The 21,050-nt window shown below is 40.2% G+C and overlaps 1 protein-coding gene across 1 annotated transcript; it reads left to right on the top strand.

The window, feature by feature from the left end:
- Positions 1–45: 45 nt before the first annotated feature.
- myo15b (myosin XVB) lies at positions 46–20,292 on the top strand. The gene is made up of 42 exons (XM_077502268.1): positions 46–975; positions 1,073–1,130; positions 1,218–1,342; positions 2,488–2,583; positions 2,662–2,897; positions 3,540–3,709; positions 3,956–4,028; positions 4,148–4,324; positions 4,426–4,535; positions 4,714–4,775; positions 5,188–5,272; positions 6,003–6,035; positions 6,584–6,664; positions 7,890–7,987; positions 8,096–8,257; positions 8,631–8,706; positions 8,847–8,975; positions 9,109–9,259; positions 9,606–9,696; positions 9,767–10,016; positions 10,676–10,782; positions 10,981–11,040; positions 11,164–11,239; positions 11,639–11,748; positions 12,245–12,360; positions 12,475–12,616; positions 12,701–12,812; positions 13,813–14,221; positions 15,131–15,194; positions 15,275–15,347; positions 15,425–15,501; positions 15,584–15,660; positions 15,935–16,065; positions 16,313–16,407; positions 16,541–16,618; positions 16,788–16,884; positions 17,050–17,198; positions 17,952–18,082; positions 18,538–18,671; positions 18,748–18,881; positions 19,672–19,812; positions 20,018–20,292. The coding sequence occupies exons 1-42, from the start codon at positions 973–975 to the stop codon at positions 20,102–20,104; spliced, it is 4,866 nt and encodes a 1,621-aa protein (XP_077358394.1). The 5' UTR covers positions 46–972; the 3' UTR covers positions 20,105–20,292.
- The last annotated feature ends 758 nt before the right edge of the window (positions 20,293–21,050 follow it).

Here is a 21,050-nt window from a genome sequence, read left to right as displayed (position 1 = left end):
CGAAAGAAGCATCAACCAACACTGTAGTTAATATTCAGAGCAAAGAAGAAAAACCAAAAGTAGGTTACAAAATGAATTAAAAGAACATCCGTTGACAATGTTAAAGCATACAGCAAACTTTGAACACATTAAGCAGAAGGAAGTTTATCAAAAATAATTAAAAGGGGAAAAAAAAAACACAATTTACAACTGTTTAAAAGACCTTATTTCAGGGGTGTCCAAACTTTTTCATTTGAGGGCCACATACAGAAAATCAGAAGGACGCAAGGGCCACATAAATGTTATGAAGAGAAATTGTGTTTGGTCCTAAAAATTGCGTTTTATTATTATTATTATTATTATTATTATTATTTGCACATTTAGAAACGTGCTACAGTATATAAAACCAATTTTTTGGTAAATCCGAATACACCTTATGACCTTGCTGTCAAGTATTGATCATTTTTTCAAAAATCTATACTTTTGGTCAGTCAGTGGGTGTCATTTTTACAAATTATCCACCAATCTAAAGTGTTGAAAAGACTTGCTCTCTTTAATGATGCAATGTTAAAGGTTGAAAAAAAAAAAAAAAAAAATGGCGTTTTTGGGATCTCCTGAAAAGTGATGATTTTGGAAGTTTAAGGTTTTCGAGATACATATCTCGAAATGAAACTCCCCGACTATTTGAACCTTTGGACTCTCATATCGTGTTGTACAAAGGCCGGGCATGCGTGCGGGTGTGTCAGGAGCATAATACAAAGCTGCTCCTACGTATGTATACGCTCACATCTCAAAGGAAATCGGAGTGACTTCATACGAGCAGGAGATCTAAGGATAAGTTATGCAATGAACGTTCTTCGATGGGACGCATCTTCATGGACTCGAATTGATTACTGATCACTTGTTTTATATTCCTTTTGAGCTCATTCCTGACAGAAAGAAAACAAAGACCGTGGGAAAAAAAAAAAAAAAAAAAGCTTCCAGCTTTCAACAATGGTGAGGCAAAAACACGTTTTCGGCTCTCAAATGTAAAATGCAACTCGATGGTATCCCAACAATACGTAACAATATTTCTGATGTCATTTCCCGGTAGGATGTGGGGATGTTGGAGATCCCTGCCGAGCTGTCGGCAAGGTTTCGCAGGGCAGCAGGTGATCGGAAAGGGAAAAAAAAAATTAAAAAAATACGGAGAAGGATGTTTAGCCAGGTTGTAATCGCAGTTTATTTGCTCCAAACAGGGTACCGACAGGCGGCAACAGTGACGGAGGTCGCACCTCCGCAGGTGAGGGCAACGCACAACCTCTCTCTGCCTCAAGATGTCGACCGACACCCGTTCTCGCACTACGTCAAGTCCACGCTAAAGGTCAGAAACAGGGAAACCTACTCAAGGCACGTGCACATACGTCAATCATTGACTTTTTAATGCCTAGAACATTTTTCATTCCTTTCTGCCTGGCTTGTGTGTTTGTTTGCAAAGCGTTGCGTAATCACCGTGACAATCTTCCTCATTGCGAATGAATCATTTACTTGTTGGGGCATTTTTTTATGTTCGTACTTTTTTCTTGGTTTGGCCCTTCATTACTCAAGCTGATTGCAGTAAAAACATTTCTCATACATTAACACGCATTTTCTTTTGTAAGGTTTTACCAAATTGCTGTTCCGATAAGTGATATTGACAAAGTATTGCACGGCAACAGTCGTTGATGTTTTCGAGGTTTCCCCTCCAACACACCTGATAAAGTGGACAGTGATAAGTACAAGATAGTGCTGGGTGATACGGCGAATATGTTGCCGTGACGATAGAAAAATGTTTATCGTACCCCTTCTTACCTATCGTCTCTATTGTCATTTACACTCTTTTTAGACAAAGAAGTACAAGGGAAAAAAAGATGAAAATAGGGATTCAGTAATATTGAAAACAGTTCATGTCAAATGACATTTAATTCATTTGCTCCCAATAACGTGTAAATACGTTTTTTTTTATGTTGTAAGTGTCTCAAAGACGTATTTATACGTTTTTGTTTTTGTTTTTTTTATACTAGAGCATACAGAAGGCTTTGATGCAGCCTCTCAACTGCAAAGAACGGTTGCAGAAATGGTAGTTATTACACAAACGGCCAGCAGTAAATCGGAAATATTATGTTGGCATTGTTTGATGCCAAAAAAAGTGAGGAGAATAACTCGACTAATAATAACTAGAGTAAGTGCAATTTCTGGAGAAATTGCGTGGGATTGCCGGAACCTGAATGCTAATAGCTGAATGCTCATGAATGAAATTACAGAGTAATTAACTATTAATTACTCGTAATAGTAGTAGTATTACTAATAATTATGAAGTAACTTGTAGTTTAATGACAAATAAAAAAACATCCATCCATTCAAAGTCAGTAGTCAGCAGTAGTCACCCGCCATAAATTACTCGTATAGTAAAGTTCTGTCATTTTATTTATAAGCAATTTCTATACCCCTCTTTTACATCTTGATGGGGAAAAAACAATCTCTCCACAGGATACATGGTGCCAACCCCAGGAAAGCTCACTCCAAAGAGCCCTGACCCCTCTTCAACCAGATGATGCCTGCACTGCGCTGGAAATTTATAAACTGGTATAGGAAGGACGACGACATACGTAATTTTTTGCTTTTGCCTTGTACAATTTCCAATCCAATTTTTTTTTTTGTTAGATCATGCGGTTCACGGGTGAGTCGGACCTCAGCGACTCACAGGAGCAGCTACTGGGGAACTACATCATTGAGAAAGGACAGACGCGACCTGCCTTGAGGGATGAGATCCTGGCCCAGCTGGCGTACCACACGTGGGGCCTGAGCCAAGAGCAGCAAAGCCTGCAAGGCTGGTTGCTGCTGGCCTGCTGCCTCTGTGCCTTCGCTCCGTCACCAGAACTGGAAAAACCCCTCTTAAAGTAGCTGGAGTATTTGTCTTGTCCTTTATTCCAGTTGTGTCTCATCCATCCATCCTAATCTAATCCCATCCATCCAACCTTATCTCTAATCCCTTCCATCCAAGCTAATCTCTAATCCCATCCATCCAACCTAATCTCTAATCCCATCCAATCCAACCTAATCTCTTATCCCATCCAATCCAACCTAAACTAATCCCATCCATCCAACCTAATCTCTAATCCCATCCATCCAACCTAATCTCTAATCCCATCCATCCAACCTAATCTCTAATCCCATCCAATCCAACCTAATCTCTAATCCCATCCAATCCAACCTAATCTCTAATCCCATCCATCCAACCTAATCTCTAATCCCATCCAATCCAACCTAATCTCTAATCCCATCCATCCAACCTAATCTCTAATCCCATCCAATCCAACCTAATCTCTAATCCCATCCATCCAACCTAATCTCTAATCCCATCCATCCAACCTAATCTCTAATCCCATCCATCCAACCTAATCTCTAATCCCATCCAATCCAACCTAATCTCTAATCCCATCCATCCAACCTAATCTAATCCCATCCAATGCCATCCAATCCAATCCAATGAGCAGGTCATGTTCAAATAAATTCTGAAATAAGTATTTTTTCCCATTCAGGTATGTATCAGAGCACGGACCGATGGAGTACCGCTCACTGTGCCAACACAAACTGCTGACATCTATGCAACTCGCAGGCTCCACTTCACGTATTTATCCCCCAACGCAGCTGGAATGGACCACCAACAGAAGGAAAGGCACGATGCTTGTAGATGTGTATACATTCGACGGTAAGACAATGTCGGTCTCTCCCACAAACTAACAATTGCAAGCAATGATTAATTGAACTGCCCTTGCACAACCATTTTCAAGGCTCATCCTTGAAATGATCATCAAACGTTGATGCAACTCTCATCGTTATCATTTGTGTTTACAGTTCACCATATGTATTTCTATTCATTTCATTTCTTTCTATTTGATCCTAATTCAAATGGACGTCCGTCGTTTTTGGAAATGCTTCATATCGTCACTTGTAGAAGAGAAGGTCACAACTGAAGTGGAGTCGTGGACCACCGGAGAAAAGCTGGCCTCGTGGCTTCTCCATGACAGGTGCTTCACAATGTGTCGATATGAGTATATTGACAGCAAACAGTCTCTGCATGAACACATTTACAGTATGCAGGTATTCTGTCCATGTATTCAACCAATTATTGACTGAGATTTCATAGAGGTGTGATGGAGGCAAGAGAGGGCTGGTCTGTGTCCCTTCTGACTGACGATGGATGGTCCGATTTGGCTGGATCGGACTTTGTCATGGATCTGCTGGCCGGAGCTGAGGCGGACGTCTTGCCACCAGGCACACCCTCGTCGAACAACTCTGATTATCTGTTCAGTGACGGCGACCGGTATGCTAGAAGATAGACTTTATTTATGGCGCTCGTTTCGAGATGTATATAACAAGGAATAAATCTACGGTTTCCCTTCTCTCTCCTTCTAATTTTCAAAGGACACCAGTTACAGATCTTGATGACTTGATTCCACCCGCACCTGCCACTGAAGCTCCAGGAGTTCCTCATTTTCAGGGAATGCCATGGGGAAGAGACTATCCACAGGAAGGTATGGTAGTATTTGAAAAAAAAATATCAACATGATTCCACCACTTATGATCACTTGGTTATATTTTCCTCTATGTGGCTCCTGAACTAATATGAACATACAGCGCACACTGATGTTTTTCATGTGGGTACCCATTCACATTTTTATTTTTTTTTATTTATTTTTTTATGATCTATAGGCCAACGTCGACAGATGGACGCCTATGCTGATGACTTGTTTGACCTGGACCAAGGACAACCGGTTAGTGTGATCACAATGAAAAGGGAGGTTTTTATTTGCCTGTTCCTATTAAGCCTGAAATTTCAATAAACACCACAAATAATTCATTTCTATGGCACAACCGATTTTAAAGACCGATTCACACAGGTGGCTGTCAAAACTTGTCATTGATTAAATTTCTTTTTCAAATGAATTCTGATCACCCTGATCATAAAAACGGAGCTGATTCTTATTTCTCAAATTTGAATCACCTGAATTTTGCTGGGCGGCTCGCAGCTGACTAGTTAGCACGTTTGCCTCCCGGTGCTGAGGACGCAAGACCGAGTCCGGGCTTCATTCAGCCTTCCTGGGTGGAGTTTGCATGTTCCCCCCGTCTCACATGGGGAGGCTGAGCCGTGTGGATAAATATGACCAACGCATTTGTTTTCTGTAGGACATGGACAGAGTATCTGTGCTCAACCGCAGGATGAGAGGTGGAGGAGGCATCGGACCCATGCAGCCTGCTTTATACAGTCATGGTACAACACCAGTGCCACAAAATGATCTGCTGACCATAAGTTACGACAGGGCAGGCTTCATCAATCCTGGTCCTCGAGGGTCGGAGTCCTGCGGGTTTTAGAGGTTTCTGTCCCCAAACGCACCCGATTCACATAATCAGCTCTCCAGTGAGATCTGCCTGTTAACAATCCTGATCTTGAGAATCAGGTGTGTTGGAGGACGGAAACACGTAAAACCTGCAGGACTCCAGTCCGTAAGTAACCTTGCCCTGCAAGATGAATTCTCGCTGTATTTGTGAGTTCACAAACTCTGGACGAATGGGAGGTGCAATTAATTCTGTTCTTGCACAATGAGGTAAAGATGTTCGTGCTGCCCCACCCCTTTGACGAGAACAAAGACATTTTCATCCGCGGCTGTGATTGGTCAAAACGAACGTGCACAATGCCGCACGGTCCAATCAGCTTGAAGTATTGTCCAGAACGTTCCGCCTTTCCCGACCCAGACTGATTTTGTGGGAAACGCCCTTGAGTGAATCACAATTTCACTCTGGCTATTGCCAAGTTAGTCCTTAAGGATCAGGACTGAGGAAGCCTGAGTTACTGCACGAAACATACCAATTATCTAAACGCTTTCATCCATCCATCCATTAGTCAAACCGCTTATACATTTTATTCTATTTTATAAGATGACATTACTTTCACGCTGCTGTTATAATGATTCAATGTAATGGGAACTCTTTCTGTTTTCTAGGTATGCCAAATTTAATGCCAGGTTATCCCGTGGGTAAGTGACTGAAACCCTTAAAAGTTTTCAACCTTCATATTTTTCATCATTCTTCTGATGAAACACTGACTTATAACATTATTAACAATATTATTGTACTTAAAAATAGCACTTTCTCTTCAACATATGTTTAGTAAGCCTGATGTATTCGCTTGTCTGGTTCAAACATATTGACTTGTCGAAGCCATTGATGCAGCATACTAACGGTACCACACACGCGCGCAGCAAGTTTTTTCAAATAACGTACGTTATGCTCCAAGATTCCATGCCGTCACACTGGTTCCATCCCATTCAAACCTATAAACGTCCGAAGTGAGTTTCCTTTCTACCGCCAAGCGTCCGTGCAAACTCTGTCTGACTTATATCAGTGTATGATTGCTGTTTCCTTATCATTGCTGGGCATGTTGTCCATCTACTTGTGTCTCTTACTACTATTGATATGTTCTGTTTTGTGCTTTTTATTTGTTTCGAGTTTGTCTCTCACCAAAGATGGTATTGTTACAGATGTGTCAGTATTCGTCATTAATCTCGATGTGGTTGATGTGTAGGAATGCCAATCAGCCCTTCAATGCCAAACTACGGTACAACTCCCATGATCCCAGCGATGACAGCCATGCACACGATGCCAGGTACGGGCTCAGCATTTCAATTCTGGACTTGTCTATTGATTGTTAGAGGGCTACTTTACCAATATGACCATTTTCAGCAGTGAAAAGATATTTGGTGACTTCATTATTTTTCATGTACAGCAGCCATCTCTTTAAAAAAACAAACAAACAAAAAAAAGTGAAAAGAGCCGGCTCATTTTGGCTCTCAAACGGCTCTTTTAACTTTAGCTTTTTCTTTTAAATATTTACGACAAATTTACCATACATTTTGATAAATGACTTGGTGAACTAAATATTGCACTCTACTGACTGCAAATAGCAACAATTATCAAGCAAAGAAAGTGTTTTTTTTCCCTCATTTTATTGAACATTAAAAAGGCTCCAAACAAGCAAAAAATAAAAATAAAACTGCAACCAACAACAATCAAATAACCAAAATAGTGAGAAGTCATTTAACTGCAACAGCAGCAGTGAACAAAACAAACATTAGCTACTCACCCGGTCCAGGATAAAAGACCTTGCTTTATTTTAAATTTGCATTAAAAAACAAAACAAAACTAAATATATCAACTTGGACGGGCTGATCCGGCTCCGTCTCTCATCTGACTGGAATCAATTAATGAAAATGTCTCCACATGTTACTGCGTTTTCGGCTCATCTTGTAAAACCGCGTTTGTGTCGTCCTTTCCTCTCCTGTTTTCTCCTCCTCCTGTCTCTCTCTGTCTGCGGCTGCGCAGACGAGGCGGAGCAATGTGCTCAAAAAACAACTTCCATCTGCTATATAGGCCTGTTAACATCCACTACATACGCCTGCTAACGTTGATAGCATGCTAACGGACGAGCACTAGCATGTTAGCGAGCTAAAGATGCAGTGTTTATGTAGATGGACGATCCGGATACGCGGACTACCTTGATTAACTCATTCACTGCCATTGACGGAAAAAGACGTCAAATGATGCATTTTTTTGCTGTCTGGCAATGAATGTGTTCAGCTTTTTTTGAGCTCTTCAAGACAACACCATGAGACCAAACGGCTGGACAATTCACTCGGCGATATATTCGCCGACATTTGCTTGTCACGACAAATTCACCAGAACAATCAAGCAGTCCCGAACTAAGTTGATCTGGGTAAACTAGCAGATAATCACAGGGATTATTTTGCCACTTCAACTGCAGGCTATGTTAACTACAACGTCTTAGTACCTTTCTGTTTAGTAAAATGACCTTGTGTATATTCTGCACATAGGCATGATGATGCCTCAGGCTCCTGTTCCCTCAGTCACTGACTCCGTGCAGCTGGCAGCAACACAGCAAGCCCTCATCAACCAGCAGGCTCTGTTGATGGTTTGTATAAAAACACTTTTTAGTCTTTTTACCACATGATTTATTCATTTATTTTATTTTTTTATCTTTCTCTCTATTTCCCATCTGGTCCCTGGTTTCTGTCTGTAGGCCCAGCAGATGACGATGCAAGCAATGACTCTTTCCCAGCAGCAGGTACAAGAGCAGCAGAGGTTGAAGGAACGCGAGAGGAAGCAGGAAGAGCAGCTGAGACGCACGATCACATCTCCCCAATCTCAACCCGCACGGCAGCCGAATCCACCTGTGCAGAAGGTAAACTACATGACTAACTAATAACCAGAGGCCGGCATTCTGTTATTGAAAATACCGGAACGCTCAAGGGAGATTTTTAGAAGTACCGGACCTCCGTAAAACAAACAAAAAAAACAAACGGATTTACACGTTATTGGGAGCAAATGAGTTAAGTAGCTTAAAGCCACCAGAGTGTGAATGTGTGAGTGCATGAATAATGTATCCACTCTAAAGCATCTTTGAGTGTCCAAAAAAGTGCTATATAAATCGGATCCATCATCATTATTATTATTATTATTATTATTATTATTAAAAACGAATGGTTCCTGAAAAGGATACACAGTATAAAATGGATTATTGAATGTATTAACATATTGTCGTTCGTTTCTAACAGCCACAAGAAGTGGAGTCACATAATCGAGATAATCCGCAGTCTTTTAAAGATAAAAGAAAGTACTTCAACAATATTGGTGAGTGGACTGATTAAAAGAATTAGAGCGTTTTTATGTAATCAATGAGGTTCGCCAAACTGATTCAAAAATGATCATCAAAGTCAAAGTAAGTTTCAAATGTAACTTTGCTTTCCTGACATATCACTCTCAACCTCAAGGCGAGTCCAACACCCAAGTGCCCGCCTCGACCCCGTTCAAACAGCAGCAACAGCAACAGCAACAACAACAGCAACAACCTGTACCATCAGCCCGGCCATCTCCTCCTCCTGTAGCACCTAAACCAAAGGGTAAGAACACAAATCAGATGCAATATATAGATCCATGTATCTTTAAAAACCCATAGATATCTAGATGATTTTTGATGAAATTACCTGTAACCACTAACCATGTTTTAATTTATTTTGAATTGTTGTTTTTTAGCTGCTGTACTGAAGAAGAGGCCTGTTCCTGACGGCAAACCAAAAAGTCCAACCGCAGCTCCTGTCTCTGAACCAACCTCCAATATTCGGGAAATCATCAAAAAGTTCAATAGTCGACCTCTGCCAGAACCCAAAAACTTTGAGCCTATTAAGTATGGACAAAATTATGCAATTTTACTGGATTTTTTTAATTTTTTAAATGAAGAACAAAATAGGCCTGCCTGCAGACACAAGTTTAATTCTTTGTGTTTATTCTATGAGCAAAGCCATTTTTTTATTTTTATTATAAGAACATGTTGCTAGGAGTCGCTAAATGTCATAATTGTAATTTGCATAGTAATCGTACTTTCATATTTTCATTTTTTTAATATATTTTTGTTTGTGGTTTCCTAATGATGAAATTTCCCTTTACTATGGCTATGATTCATAAATAGTTTTCATTTAAAAAAACAAACAAACATTCTTAGTAGGTTTAATTTCTTGTTAATCACTTCACAGAGCTCCTACAAGACAATTTATAAAGAAGGTAGATCCCAAACAGGAAGCGCTCGCCAAACTCAGAAACAAAGCACCGGTGCCGCAACAAAAGGTAAGAAAAGATCAATTACGACGTCAAGGAAAATTGGAAACATTTAACACTCGCTCCTCACTGATTGCAGAAGCAGTGGGTGGTCACGTCACCAAAGGAAGATCAATCTCCCCCGCGCAGTCCGTCCCCGCGGTCGTCTCCTCCCTCCACCATCGGCCCTCGCGTCATCTCCAGTAACATGAGGCAGAAGCAGCGCTCCCTGGAGGACTTGTTTGGCTCACAGCGCAGACGACCCGTTTTGCCGCCTTCCCCTGACTCCCCTCCACCTCCTGTACTTCACAACATCCCTGATCCGCCGACCACCCTTGCGCCATCGCTTAGTAAGTCGCCCACATTGTTATAACTACGAGTCGCAATTTCAAAGAATACATTGAAACTGAGATATTTACAAAGAAAGACGGACCACTTTGATTATCGTAAGCAGAAGATCTCGCGAACCCGCGTTCAACTCGCAGAATGCGGGCAAGTCGTTCTATCCCATGTCATGTACAATCACGGTGTCACGGCAAAATTAAATCACCACGTAGCAACAAACTAGAAAGCGCTACCAAAACCAATACAACAACTTGACCACTAACTAGCAGAATAATTATCACGGAACTTGCATTTTAAACGCCCTTTCAACCGCCAGTGCCACAAAGCATGCTGGGAGCGCCTCCAAGCTCCCAGCGACGCTACACATGCTAGCATGCTATTAGCAGTATGCTAAAACTAGCGCTAGCACATGCTGGTTTTTGAAAAGGCAGAGAGCAATAACAACGTACTCGCGTTGCTTTTGATCAATCACAAATCCCTCAAAGTCCTCGTCTTCTGTATCCGTAACGGACTGGGCAAGCCAATGGCTAGTTCGCTAGCTAGCTAGCTAGTTTCCATTTGAAGTGTACTTTTAATCAGGTGAAGCACATTGACTTCTGACTGAGCTACTCTATCGAAATAAAACTGCCTTTTCCTTGCCTTGATTCCATTCTTCCGTGAATAGGTCTGATGCCAGAGGACGAGAGAAGTCCCGCTCAACTTTGCCGTTATTCCCCTGGTGTTTACTTCTCTTACAACATCATGCCTGGCAAACTCTTCCTGCGCAAAGAGGTAAAATACGTACACAGCGGCGTTCAGAAAGGAGTTTCATCTAAGGCTGTCGATTACTGTATATTCTTATGCTGCACGCTAGGGCACAGACACACGCACACACATTAGCTGGTTTGCTTTTTCCAACAGAAAAGTTCACTTCTTAATCACTTCAATAACGAAATATTAACACGGTTTTTTTTTTTTCTTCTTCTTCAGGTGTTTTACCCCAAAGACATGTTTAACCAACCCTATGTCCTCAATCTTTTATATGAACAGGTTAGTACAGACAATCTGGTTATCTAAATGTCTTCAATTTTGTGTCTTTCCTGCTCCAGTTGCTTGATCGCTGATTTGAGAGACGACAGACTTGTTCCTAATTGAGTGTATTTGTTTGCATAGATCATGAGGGACACCTACTCTGATAACTGCGTGAGGATAAGCAGAGAGGAAAGAAAGAAAATGAAAGATCTGCTAGGTGAGTGTGTACATGCGTGTGAATGATCTGCTTACAGAGTCACTTACAGGTAAAGGGTTGGGAACCAAAAGCTGTCCCATATGCACACGGACGGAGAGCCGAGCCAGAATAGGATTCAAAAATGTGAAAATTTTCACGCACAGTTTCTTTTTTTGTGGAAAAATGGGGACATTTCATTGACATAATGCATTTCCTAGACCCTTATCCGAACCCCGACCATAACCCAACTCAAAGCTAAACTCTAAAACAAAAAACTCTAAAACTCTTGACCTCATTCTGTTGAATAAAGATGTAGTATGTACAAGACCACATGTTGCAACAGTACAAAAAATAAATATATGTGTATGTGTAATCTAACTTGCAGTACGTGTCATTGTTGTCCCCATTTGTCCTTGATAGCAAATCTTAACGTGGTGAGCAACATGCAGGATGACAACATGAAGAAAAGGATCGTCATCGCTGCTCGGGACAATTGGGAAAACTACTTTTCACGATTATTTCCTGTCAAGGTAACGCTTTCATCTTTATTGACAGTATATTCCAAGAGGTCGAGCTGTGTTTATTTTGGAAGAATGACGTTTGAAAGCATGTCACACAGAAGTGACGTCATTTAGCAGCAGCCAATAGGAAAACACCTTCAGATGACGTCACTCCCATGCTGTTTTTTTTTAATATTGCGCACAAGTAATACACATTTAAGAAGAAAAAAAATACTGAAACTAACAAACTAAACTAAAACTAAGCAACCCTGAAAACTAATAAAAACGAACTAAAATGAAAACTTCCAAAACTATAATAATAACCCTACTGCCATATTACAAATAAATTGTTTTATATACTGTAGCATTTTTCTAAATATGCAAAAGCGCAAATGAATTATTTGTACATTTTTTAGGACTAAACACAATTTCTCTTCACAACATTATCTGGACGTGGCCACATGTGCGACTCCGACCTCCAGCGCTACTCACCCACTTTGTTCATCCTGTGTGTAAATAATTGCAGTCCGACAGCGGTGATGCTCAGATTTTGGGTGTGTCTCATCGTGGAATTCATCTCCTGAGGATGGTTGCAGCGTCAGGCATCGATCCAAAACACCTCCGCCTACTTCAAAGCTACAGGTAAACATCTATTGGAACACTAAAAGTTTTAAATGATCCAGAAGTACACACCGACCCGATTTTGTGCGGGTATTTTGTCGTACCGTAACTTAGCTTGGTTGTGCATCTGAAAAGCTTTGCAGAGTTGCTATCGGTTGAACTCGGCGGCGCAAACCAAGTCCGACTGGAGCTGACAAAAGAAAACCTGCAGCTGCACTCCTCCAGAGCTCCTCAAATAATTGCTATGCTTCAATTCTTCCACAAAGAGCACGTGAAGGTATGAAGTGCCCTTTCGTGCGTCGTATTCGTTAGCCCCAAATGTCTTTTTTGTGCTTTTAATTCAAGCTCTTTGGTTCTCCAGAATTCTGACCACGTGGTTGCCCTGAGGAGTTTTGTAACAGACGACAAGAGTTTGCTCAGCTTCAGCAAAGGGGATGTTATCAAGTTACTGCCGATGGAGACACTTCAACCGGGTAAACATTGCTGGAACCTTCTAGGGGCCGGTTCTTGTTAGCTTTATAGGTTTGGTGGCCACCATCAAAATTAAGTATGCAAAATCTGGATGTTTTGTCGTGGTAAATACGGGCGCTGACTTCGGTGAAACTGTTTTCGGGGAATATTTTTTTCCTACATTCCAGGGACTTGTATGAAGAGAGACTTTCAGTTAGGATCAGAAACATCTTCATTCGCCAAGTATTTTAATACACAAGTAAAATATTTTTTTTTCTGGTAATTGGAGCTAATCTACTGCAGTAAAACCGAATCTACCGATTAACAAATGATCTTAGGTGAACTCTTTGACCGCCAAAAACGTTTAATAACGATCAGTAAAATCACGACGTATATTGCCATAAACGATAAATAATGTCAACATTTTTAAAAAAAAATCTTATTCTCAGTGCAACGTGTAAGTGCAGCACTGCCTGGTCAATGGGTTGTGGAATCTAAAACACTCTAAACTATGGCCAGCAGATGGAAGCATTGTACCTCTTTTTGTCAATGATCAAAGCCTCTGTCATATCAAAGTTTTTCTTTGATAACGTGTGGCAGTAAAAGAGTTAAAACACGTATATATATTTATTTATATATATTCATTTATTTATTTTACCATTTATTTTAAGTGTGAAATTGGAAAAAAAAAAAATACAACCAATGTAAGCCCCACTTATTTACGATCAAACCACGCCCCATTCTGGTTTAGGTCACGCCCATTTCCAGTTTAGGCCACGTCCCCTCCGAATACAGATACGGATAATATAGATACAGATAGTGACGTACTCACTCGTCCCTAAAGGGAAGGAGGTGCTTGTGTCCCCAAATGGGTCTGCAAAGGATATTTTGTGTGCTCCAGTCCAACATTGAACAACTCGTAATTTATCAGTGAACAAATGAAATATAGAAGGCAAATCACGAGATAATACAATGTGCCATTGAGTGTGCAATTAACTGCTCCTCTCAAATAATTTATTTCAGGTTGGCTTTTTGGCACAATGGGAGGACGCTCGGGTCTTTTCCCAGAGGAGCTAACGCAGCCGTCCGCTGCATTGGACTATCATTATCTCCAACTGGATCGAAGAGATGACCGGCGGAAAAGCACGAGAGGTGCAAGAGCGTCCGGTCAGCAAAACGAAACGCCGGTTCTCACAGGCAAAGAAATTGATAACATTGATTCCCCGTGGAGTACTGCCGATGACTCGTCCCAGAGATCAGCGCAAAGATCCATCCAGGGGTCACGTCAGGAGTTAGAGATGCCAAACGATGAGTCAGAGTTCCAGAGAGATGTCTCGTCCCAGAGATCAATACGGATGCCCGTCCAGGAAGCCATTCAAGACCGAGACATCCACATGTCGCCAATGGCTGAATTTGCCATGAAATTCTTTCGGTACTGTATGAAATACACAATTACACGCACTGCCACCTTAATGCAAAACATGTCTTCTAATAGGAGTACTATGGGCTTGTCTGGGCAACTGTGGGAAAGAGGCGATGACGATAAGATTATGAAGAGAGAAGCAAGTTACTTTGTGTTTTGTATTTTCACAATATTAACTTCTCTATTTTCTGGATGGTGAATATTCATTTTCCTCTTCTTGATTTGCTTAAACCGACAGGACTTGAGTGACAGCAAAGAGAAATATATTTCTATTCAAATGATTCCTTGCACATGTTCAATTACTCGGGCTGTGCAATTCATCGAAATTCAACTACAATTTCGTTAATAAGTAATTTTTGAAAAATCTTCCAATACAGTATTAATATATTGATTTCGTGCAAAGTTTCATGAGCTTTCATCCATGTCAAAACCCCCAAAATCAGCATTTTTTTTTTTTTGGGGGGGGGGGGGGGGGGGGGGGGGGTAAACAATATGTTGCCACGGTAACAGTATTTCACAAAAAATGACAAAGTTCGTTTTTTCAACGTAATGAAGAGCCGAAATGCTCTTCCGAGCAAATATGAAGTTCACCTGGTTAACCCGCTATAAGAGAAACATTTCAAGAAAATCCTAATGAATCGGGCAAGACGTTATTAATCGGTTTTATGTTGCTGATACAGTCCTGGATGAATGAGAATATTAATCACAAGCAACCAAACTGTTGAGATGGCGTTTCCTTGACTGTAAGTCGCGCGAGACTTGTCACAGTTATGTGACGTCAGTTTGGGAAGGAAGTCTAAGTCTAACCCACAAAAATCTTCAAAACAGCAATAATAAACCTCCAATATGAGTTTTCCATGAAAAATGGTGGAAATATTGAGATTTTAATATATGTTTATCTTTGCCTGTTTATCAAAGAATGAAAAATGACGGCTCAAAATCAAGCGTCGAGACTTTTTCTGAGGCAGTTCAATTCACAGAGGTAAAAAAACAAACAAACATCGATAGCAATTTCTTGTAAATCATGCAGTATTTTCAAAAACACATCTGATGGATTTGCAGGTGCCCATTCAAGAGTCCCTAATTCTCTACAATCATCTTGACAGCAATGACTTATCAGTCCAGTGCTTTCGGAGTAAGTATAATTGTGTTTAAATGTTTGTTTGTTTTTTAATGAAACATTTAAGTCTAATAATCATGGCTTCTTCAAAGATGTGATGCAGTTCATGGGCGATGCAGCCATGAAAAAGCGTAGCACCCAAAAAGACTGTCTGAGTCATATCTTGCTGGTTCGTACTCGTATAATCTTACACAAAATGGACATTGGAAAACAAAGAGAAACATGTTTTTTTTTTTCTGTTCTCTTTTCAGCTCGGGAAGGAAAAAGAACTGCTGAGGGATGAAATCTACTGTCAAGTTATCAAGCAAACCACCAAAAATTACACAAAGTGAGTTTTGTCAAATTTGACACTTGAAGGCGATGTTATAATTAAACACAAGCAGTCAATTAAGCCTACTAAACATTTTAGCATTTCATTTCTACTAACAGTTTTTAATATGGTGATATTTGAAAAACCACCAAGTCCCCAACCAATATTTCATTCTTTCAACCTACTCATCATTTTCCTCCCTGGCTTTTACCCATACAACTCGACATCTTTTTTTTTTTATGAAATGCTTTTTCAATCGTGGAGAAGTTCACATTCATGTTTGTATAAACAGATCCAGCAGCATTCTAGGCTGGCGTCTGCTCAACCTGATTGCCGGGTTCTTCCCTTGCTCTGGTCATCTCAAGCCGTATGTTACACGCCACCTGCATGACATCGTTATGGACCAGGAACACCCTTACCAAGGTACGACAATCTTCATGAGAGACGATTCATTTACATCATATAGAAGTGTGACTACTTTTTGCTTTTTAGGACATAGGGACTATTCTCACATTCATGGCTAAGTCCGTTTTTTTTTTGTTTTTTTTAATGGTTTCTTAGGCTGGAAAAAAATTAATTTCCTGGTTACAGTGTATGTACAGTATATTTGCTTATCAAAAATAATGCAATGTAATGTCTGTTTTGCTTCCCACCATTGTATTACTCTCAGAGCTGGCATCCGTGTGTCAAGATAACCTTCAGCGATCTCTCAAATTCGGTGGCCGTCGTAACATCCCTTCACAAATTGAGCTGGAGGCCAACGTGGCAAGTCGACTTACTGCTTTTTACACATTGGACTACTGTACAAAATTTGCTGTTTAAAAAAATAGGCGGGGTCAAACTCATCTAGCATTATTTGCAGCTGTAATTTTTGTTGTTGTTTGTTTTTGTTTTTCAGGCTGGCAAATCCTTGCAGCTCATTTCTATCCAGCTTCCAGGACAGGTGGAATTCCCCATCAAGATCCATAGTTTCAGTGTAGGTGTTATTTTCTCCCATCGGAGGATGATAGGCTCGTTCATAGTTTCATTTGGGAAACGTTCACATTATCTGATTACTCAGCGTGGCCAAAAAGGGAAGAAAAAAAACAAAAAAAAGAGTATTGTGATCCCTCAGACTGAAATGATTTGTGTTGTTTGTCCTCAAGATGGCAGCCGATGTGGTCAACGAACTCTGCAAAGACATGAGTATCTGGAATCCATCGGAAATGAAAGAATTCTCCATCTTCGCCAACCGACAGCAAGGTACAAGAGAGCTACGGAACATTTGATTTTGACGTGCTCCTGTTTGTTTATATCGTTCATACTGCCTGGGGAAACTGTTTATGTCATGGCGATTCCTTCATTTTTTGGTTTCTCTCAGATTGTCATCTGTTGTAAAACTGATGAAGATGTCACTGTCACTTTCAGATGGAATGGTGCGCCCTCTTCATTCCAGTGAGTACCTGATGGACTTTTTGCTGGATGATGGCTGCATCTTCTTATCATTAAGAAGAGTGCTGTGGCAAATCCCTCTTTGTTTCAACAATGATTTATATGTGGACTTTCACTATCAACAGGTAAGTGGCCAGTTTCTGTCTCCCATATTCTCAGTTGCAAGAATTAGTCAAGTAGTGATGGGATTTTTTGGCTCTTTTTTTTTTCGGTGATCCGGTTCATTTGGATTGGCTCATTTGGCTCTCAAACGGCTCTTTTAACTCGAGCTTTTCTTTGAAATATTTACGACAAATTTACCATACATTTGGATAAAATGACTATGTGAACTAAATATTGCACTCTACTGACTGCAAATAGCAACAATTATCAAGCAAAGAAAATGTTCTCATTTTATTGAAGAAATTAATAGGCTCCATACAAGAAACAAAATTTAAAACTTCAACCAAAATAACAATCAAATAGTAATTTAACTGCAATAGCAGCAGCGAACAAAACAAACGTTAGCTACTCACCTGTTCCAGGATAAAAGACCTTGCTTTATTTTAAATTTCGACCAAAAACATAAAAATAAATAAATATATCAACTTGGACGGGCTGATCCGGCTCCTTCTTTCTCTCATCTGACTTGAACCAATTAAAATGTCTCCAATTGTTACTGCGTTTTCCGCTCATATTGTACCGCGTTTGTGTCGTCCTTTCCTCTCCTGTTTTCTCCTCCTCCTGTTTCTCTGTCTGCGGCTGCGCAGACGGGGCGGAGCATGTGATCCGTGTGCAGTACCACTGCACTGTTATCGCTGTTAATTTTTCCTGCATGTTTAACAATTCATAATGAAGAATCTCTCTCTCTCTCTCTCTCTCTCTCACTCACTCTGTAGCTCAAGGATGACTACTTAAACGGGCTTCTCCGGCTTTCTGCAGCTGCAAACGGGTCCTCGTCACCCCAGCAGATTGCAGAGCTGTCAGCCTTGCAGCATTTGTCCCAAGGACTGAAAATCGAGCTCTCGCCGTGAGTGTTTCTGCAGCGATTTGATATGTTGAGTTGGTTCCACTACGTTCAATCATTTTTCGACAAAACGTATACCTGGTCATCATAACGCATTACCTCATATTTTAGCAAACTCATCCTACAGAATTGAACCAATCATTTTCAAACTTTTTTCTTAAGATGCTAAAGATGAAAAGGTGTTGAAAGCTTTTTATGTATTTGTATTTTTATGACATTGTTTGCAAAGGTAAATGATGTTGTTTTTTGATGGTCTAAACATGGGTGAAAACTTAAACTTGTGTCCATCATCAGGTGATTAATAATAATAATAGTAATAGTCATTTGATTATTTGATGAAATAATCGATAGGATAATCAATTTGAAAAAGATTCGATTGTAACAGCATTAATTCCCAGTTGGTACACAGACTTACAGTACATGACTGCTGGTTTTGTTTTATGTATTTCTCTTGTCAGTTTGGAAATCAAGAAATACTTGCCAGCTCAGGCGGGGCAGAACGCGAGTACGGATGAGATCCATTCTTTGTGTTTGAAAATGCTCGAAGCCACGAAGTCTCTCAGCCCACTCGATGCCAAAATACAATTTATAGGTCGGTATGAAATTGCTTCTATTCTCTCCATTCCTTTAAATGATTTGAAATCAAGTTGTTTGTCTACTTTTTGCAGTGCTTCTGAGTGATCAACGTCCGTTTGGCTCCAACAATTACTTGGCCCAGAAAGTCAGCCACCGTGCATGTCCTTCCCCCTGCATGGTCACTGTCAACCATGATGGAGTGCAATTTCGTCATCCGAAAACACAGGTACAGAATGCCAATCGTCTATTTTGCAATTTTGAACTTCATTGTTTTGTTAAAGGTCCCCTCATATGTGGGGATGTAACGATATCCAAACATCACGATACGATACGATATGAAGGTCACGATACGATAATTATCACGATATTGTGGGGGCGTTGGCAATATTTAAAAAAAGATCACAATATTGTAAAAAAAAAAAAAAAAAAAAAGCGCTCATACTAAAAAAAGCACAATAATGCAAGCACACATTGATGGCTTCACAAGCAAATTAGGTTCCCCTTCATCTGACAATTAGTATCGATTTGAAACATAGAAGGCCAAAACATCCCTCATGAAAATTAAATTGCACTAACAAACTAGCCACTAGAGGGTGCTAGAACTGCACAAATGGAAATCAACCTGACCCTTTTTAACAGATGTGTTCCTTTTAAATATCGTCAACATGACGACAACCATATTTAAATGTAAAATTTCAGCCACTGAAAATTTAGGGGAGTTAGGACAAAATCACCACCAAAGATGAACATAAACCCAGACGTGTAGACTGAGAGAAAGCTAAAGTGTGTATACATCGTGTATTTAAAAAGTGCCTTTTCCTGAGTGAAACTGGCAGACTGGGCCTTGACCTGAACCTGCTAAGTGGATCTCCCTTCAAGTCAACAAAAAATGATGTGATACAACCTCTCCTCGTCTAAAACACTTTCTCGGGATTACGGTCAAGTTTGCGTATTCCGCATTCAACTGTTGTTGTAGTCAGATCAAAGGTGCAAATCTGTGTGTCTTTCCTTCGCAGGAGAAAGTGTTTGAAATTCATCTACCAGATGTTCAGTCCATGCGGACCGTGCGGCCCAAAAAGGCAGGCAAGCTTCCATCGATGGACGTCACTTACGGTTCGCCGAGTCGGCCCCAAAAAATAACGCTTCATCTCAAACAGGTGATGAGTCAAATTGCTTCCTTCCGTCTGGCATCACTTTGGACCTTTTACTCAGTATTTATTGAGTAAGATCAGTTGTCTCAGTTGGCTTCAGGATTTAAAAACTAAATAAATAAAAATACTTGACGTTGCATCATATGTGCAGTCAACAAGTTGGAGCTATGTTGTCAAATTTTTTGTTCATCACCTTGATTGTCTCTTTTAGGCCAAGGAGCTGTGTCACATCCTTGCAATTATAATGGAAGAGTTGATCCGCCCTTCAGTCAACAGCTCTGTCTCAAATCGCCAGTAGACACTGTTATTTTTGTTTTGTTTATTCTTTCATCTTAAATATAATTCAACTGTGTCTGTATTGAAGTTAACTGATTGACCTACAATATACTATAAATGGACAAATCATCTTATTTTTTTCACTTAGTTATGGCGAATGGTGATCATGTAAGACAGGTGAATAAGACAATAAATAAAAATAAACAATGAGATTTTTGTCTGACTTTCCTTGACACATATTTAGTTGGGATGTCACGATCAGGGCAATATCGTAATATCATGATATTAAAACTGCCACAATATCGTCGTCGTGTTCACAATATTTAAAAGGAACAAATCTATTCAACAAGTCAGGTTGATTTCCATTTGTGCAGTTCTAGTACCCTCTAGTGGCTCGTTTATTAGTGCAATTTAATTTTCATGAGGGTTGTTTTGGCCTTCTATGTTTAAAATCGATGCTAATTGTCAGATGAAGGCTCCAGCACCCCCGCGAACCTTGTGAGGAGCAAGTGGTTAAGAAAATGGATGGGTGGGTGGATACACTTGAAGTTAAATGAATAAAGGAAAATAAAAAAACAAAAGACACCAACACCGATAAAACAAGGAAATGGGCGTGTCCCACGGCATTGCTTGCTGCGTTGCTGTCGTCCAATCAGATCACGGCCCCGCTAGTCCCAAGTCGTCCGGCGCTGCAGAATCACTGCCGAAAGGCTTCTAAAAAATGGTTACAACGGAACCGCTCGGCCCCGAATGAGTCACATGGAGACGCTAACATCCGGGGACAAAAAAAATAAATAAAAAATGCCGCTTCGAAGCGCCATAAGTTTATTGTGTTGTTAAATGTTTGCTATGTTTTTGCTTTTGTTTTCAATTTGTTAAATAAAAAAGCAAAAAAAAAACAAAACCAAAAACAAATGCTGTTGGTGACAATTTCCTGTAATTGAAAAAAACAAACAAACAAAACTAGT

The sequence above is a fragment of the Festucalex cinctus genome, chromosome 17, assembly GCF_051991245.1.
Source record: "Festucalex cinctus isolate MCC-2025b chromosome 17, RoL_Fcin_1.0, whole genome shotgun sequence".
In the NCBI taxonomy this organism is placed as follows: Eukaryota; Metazoa; Chordata; class Actinopteri; order Syngnathiformes; family Syngnathidae; genus Festucalex; species Festucalex cinctus.
This window is presented reverse-complemented; position numbering and strand designations above follow the sequence as displayed.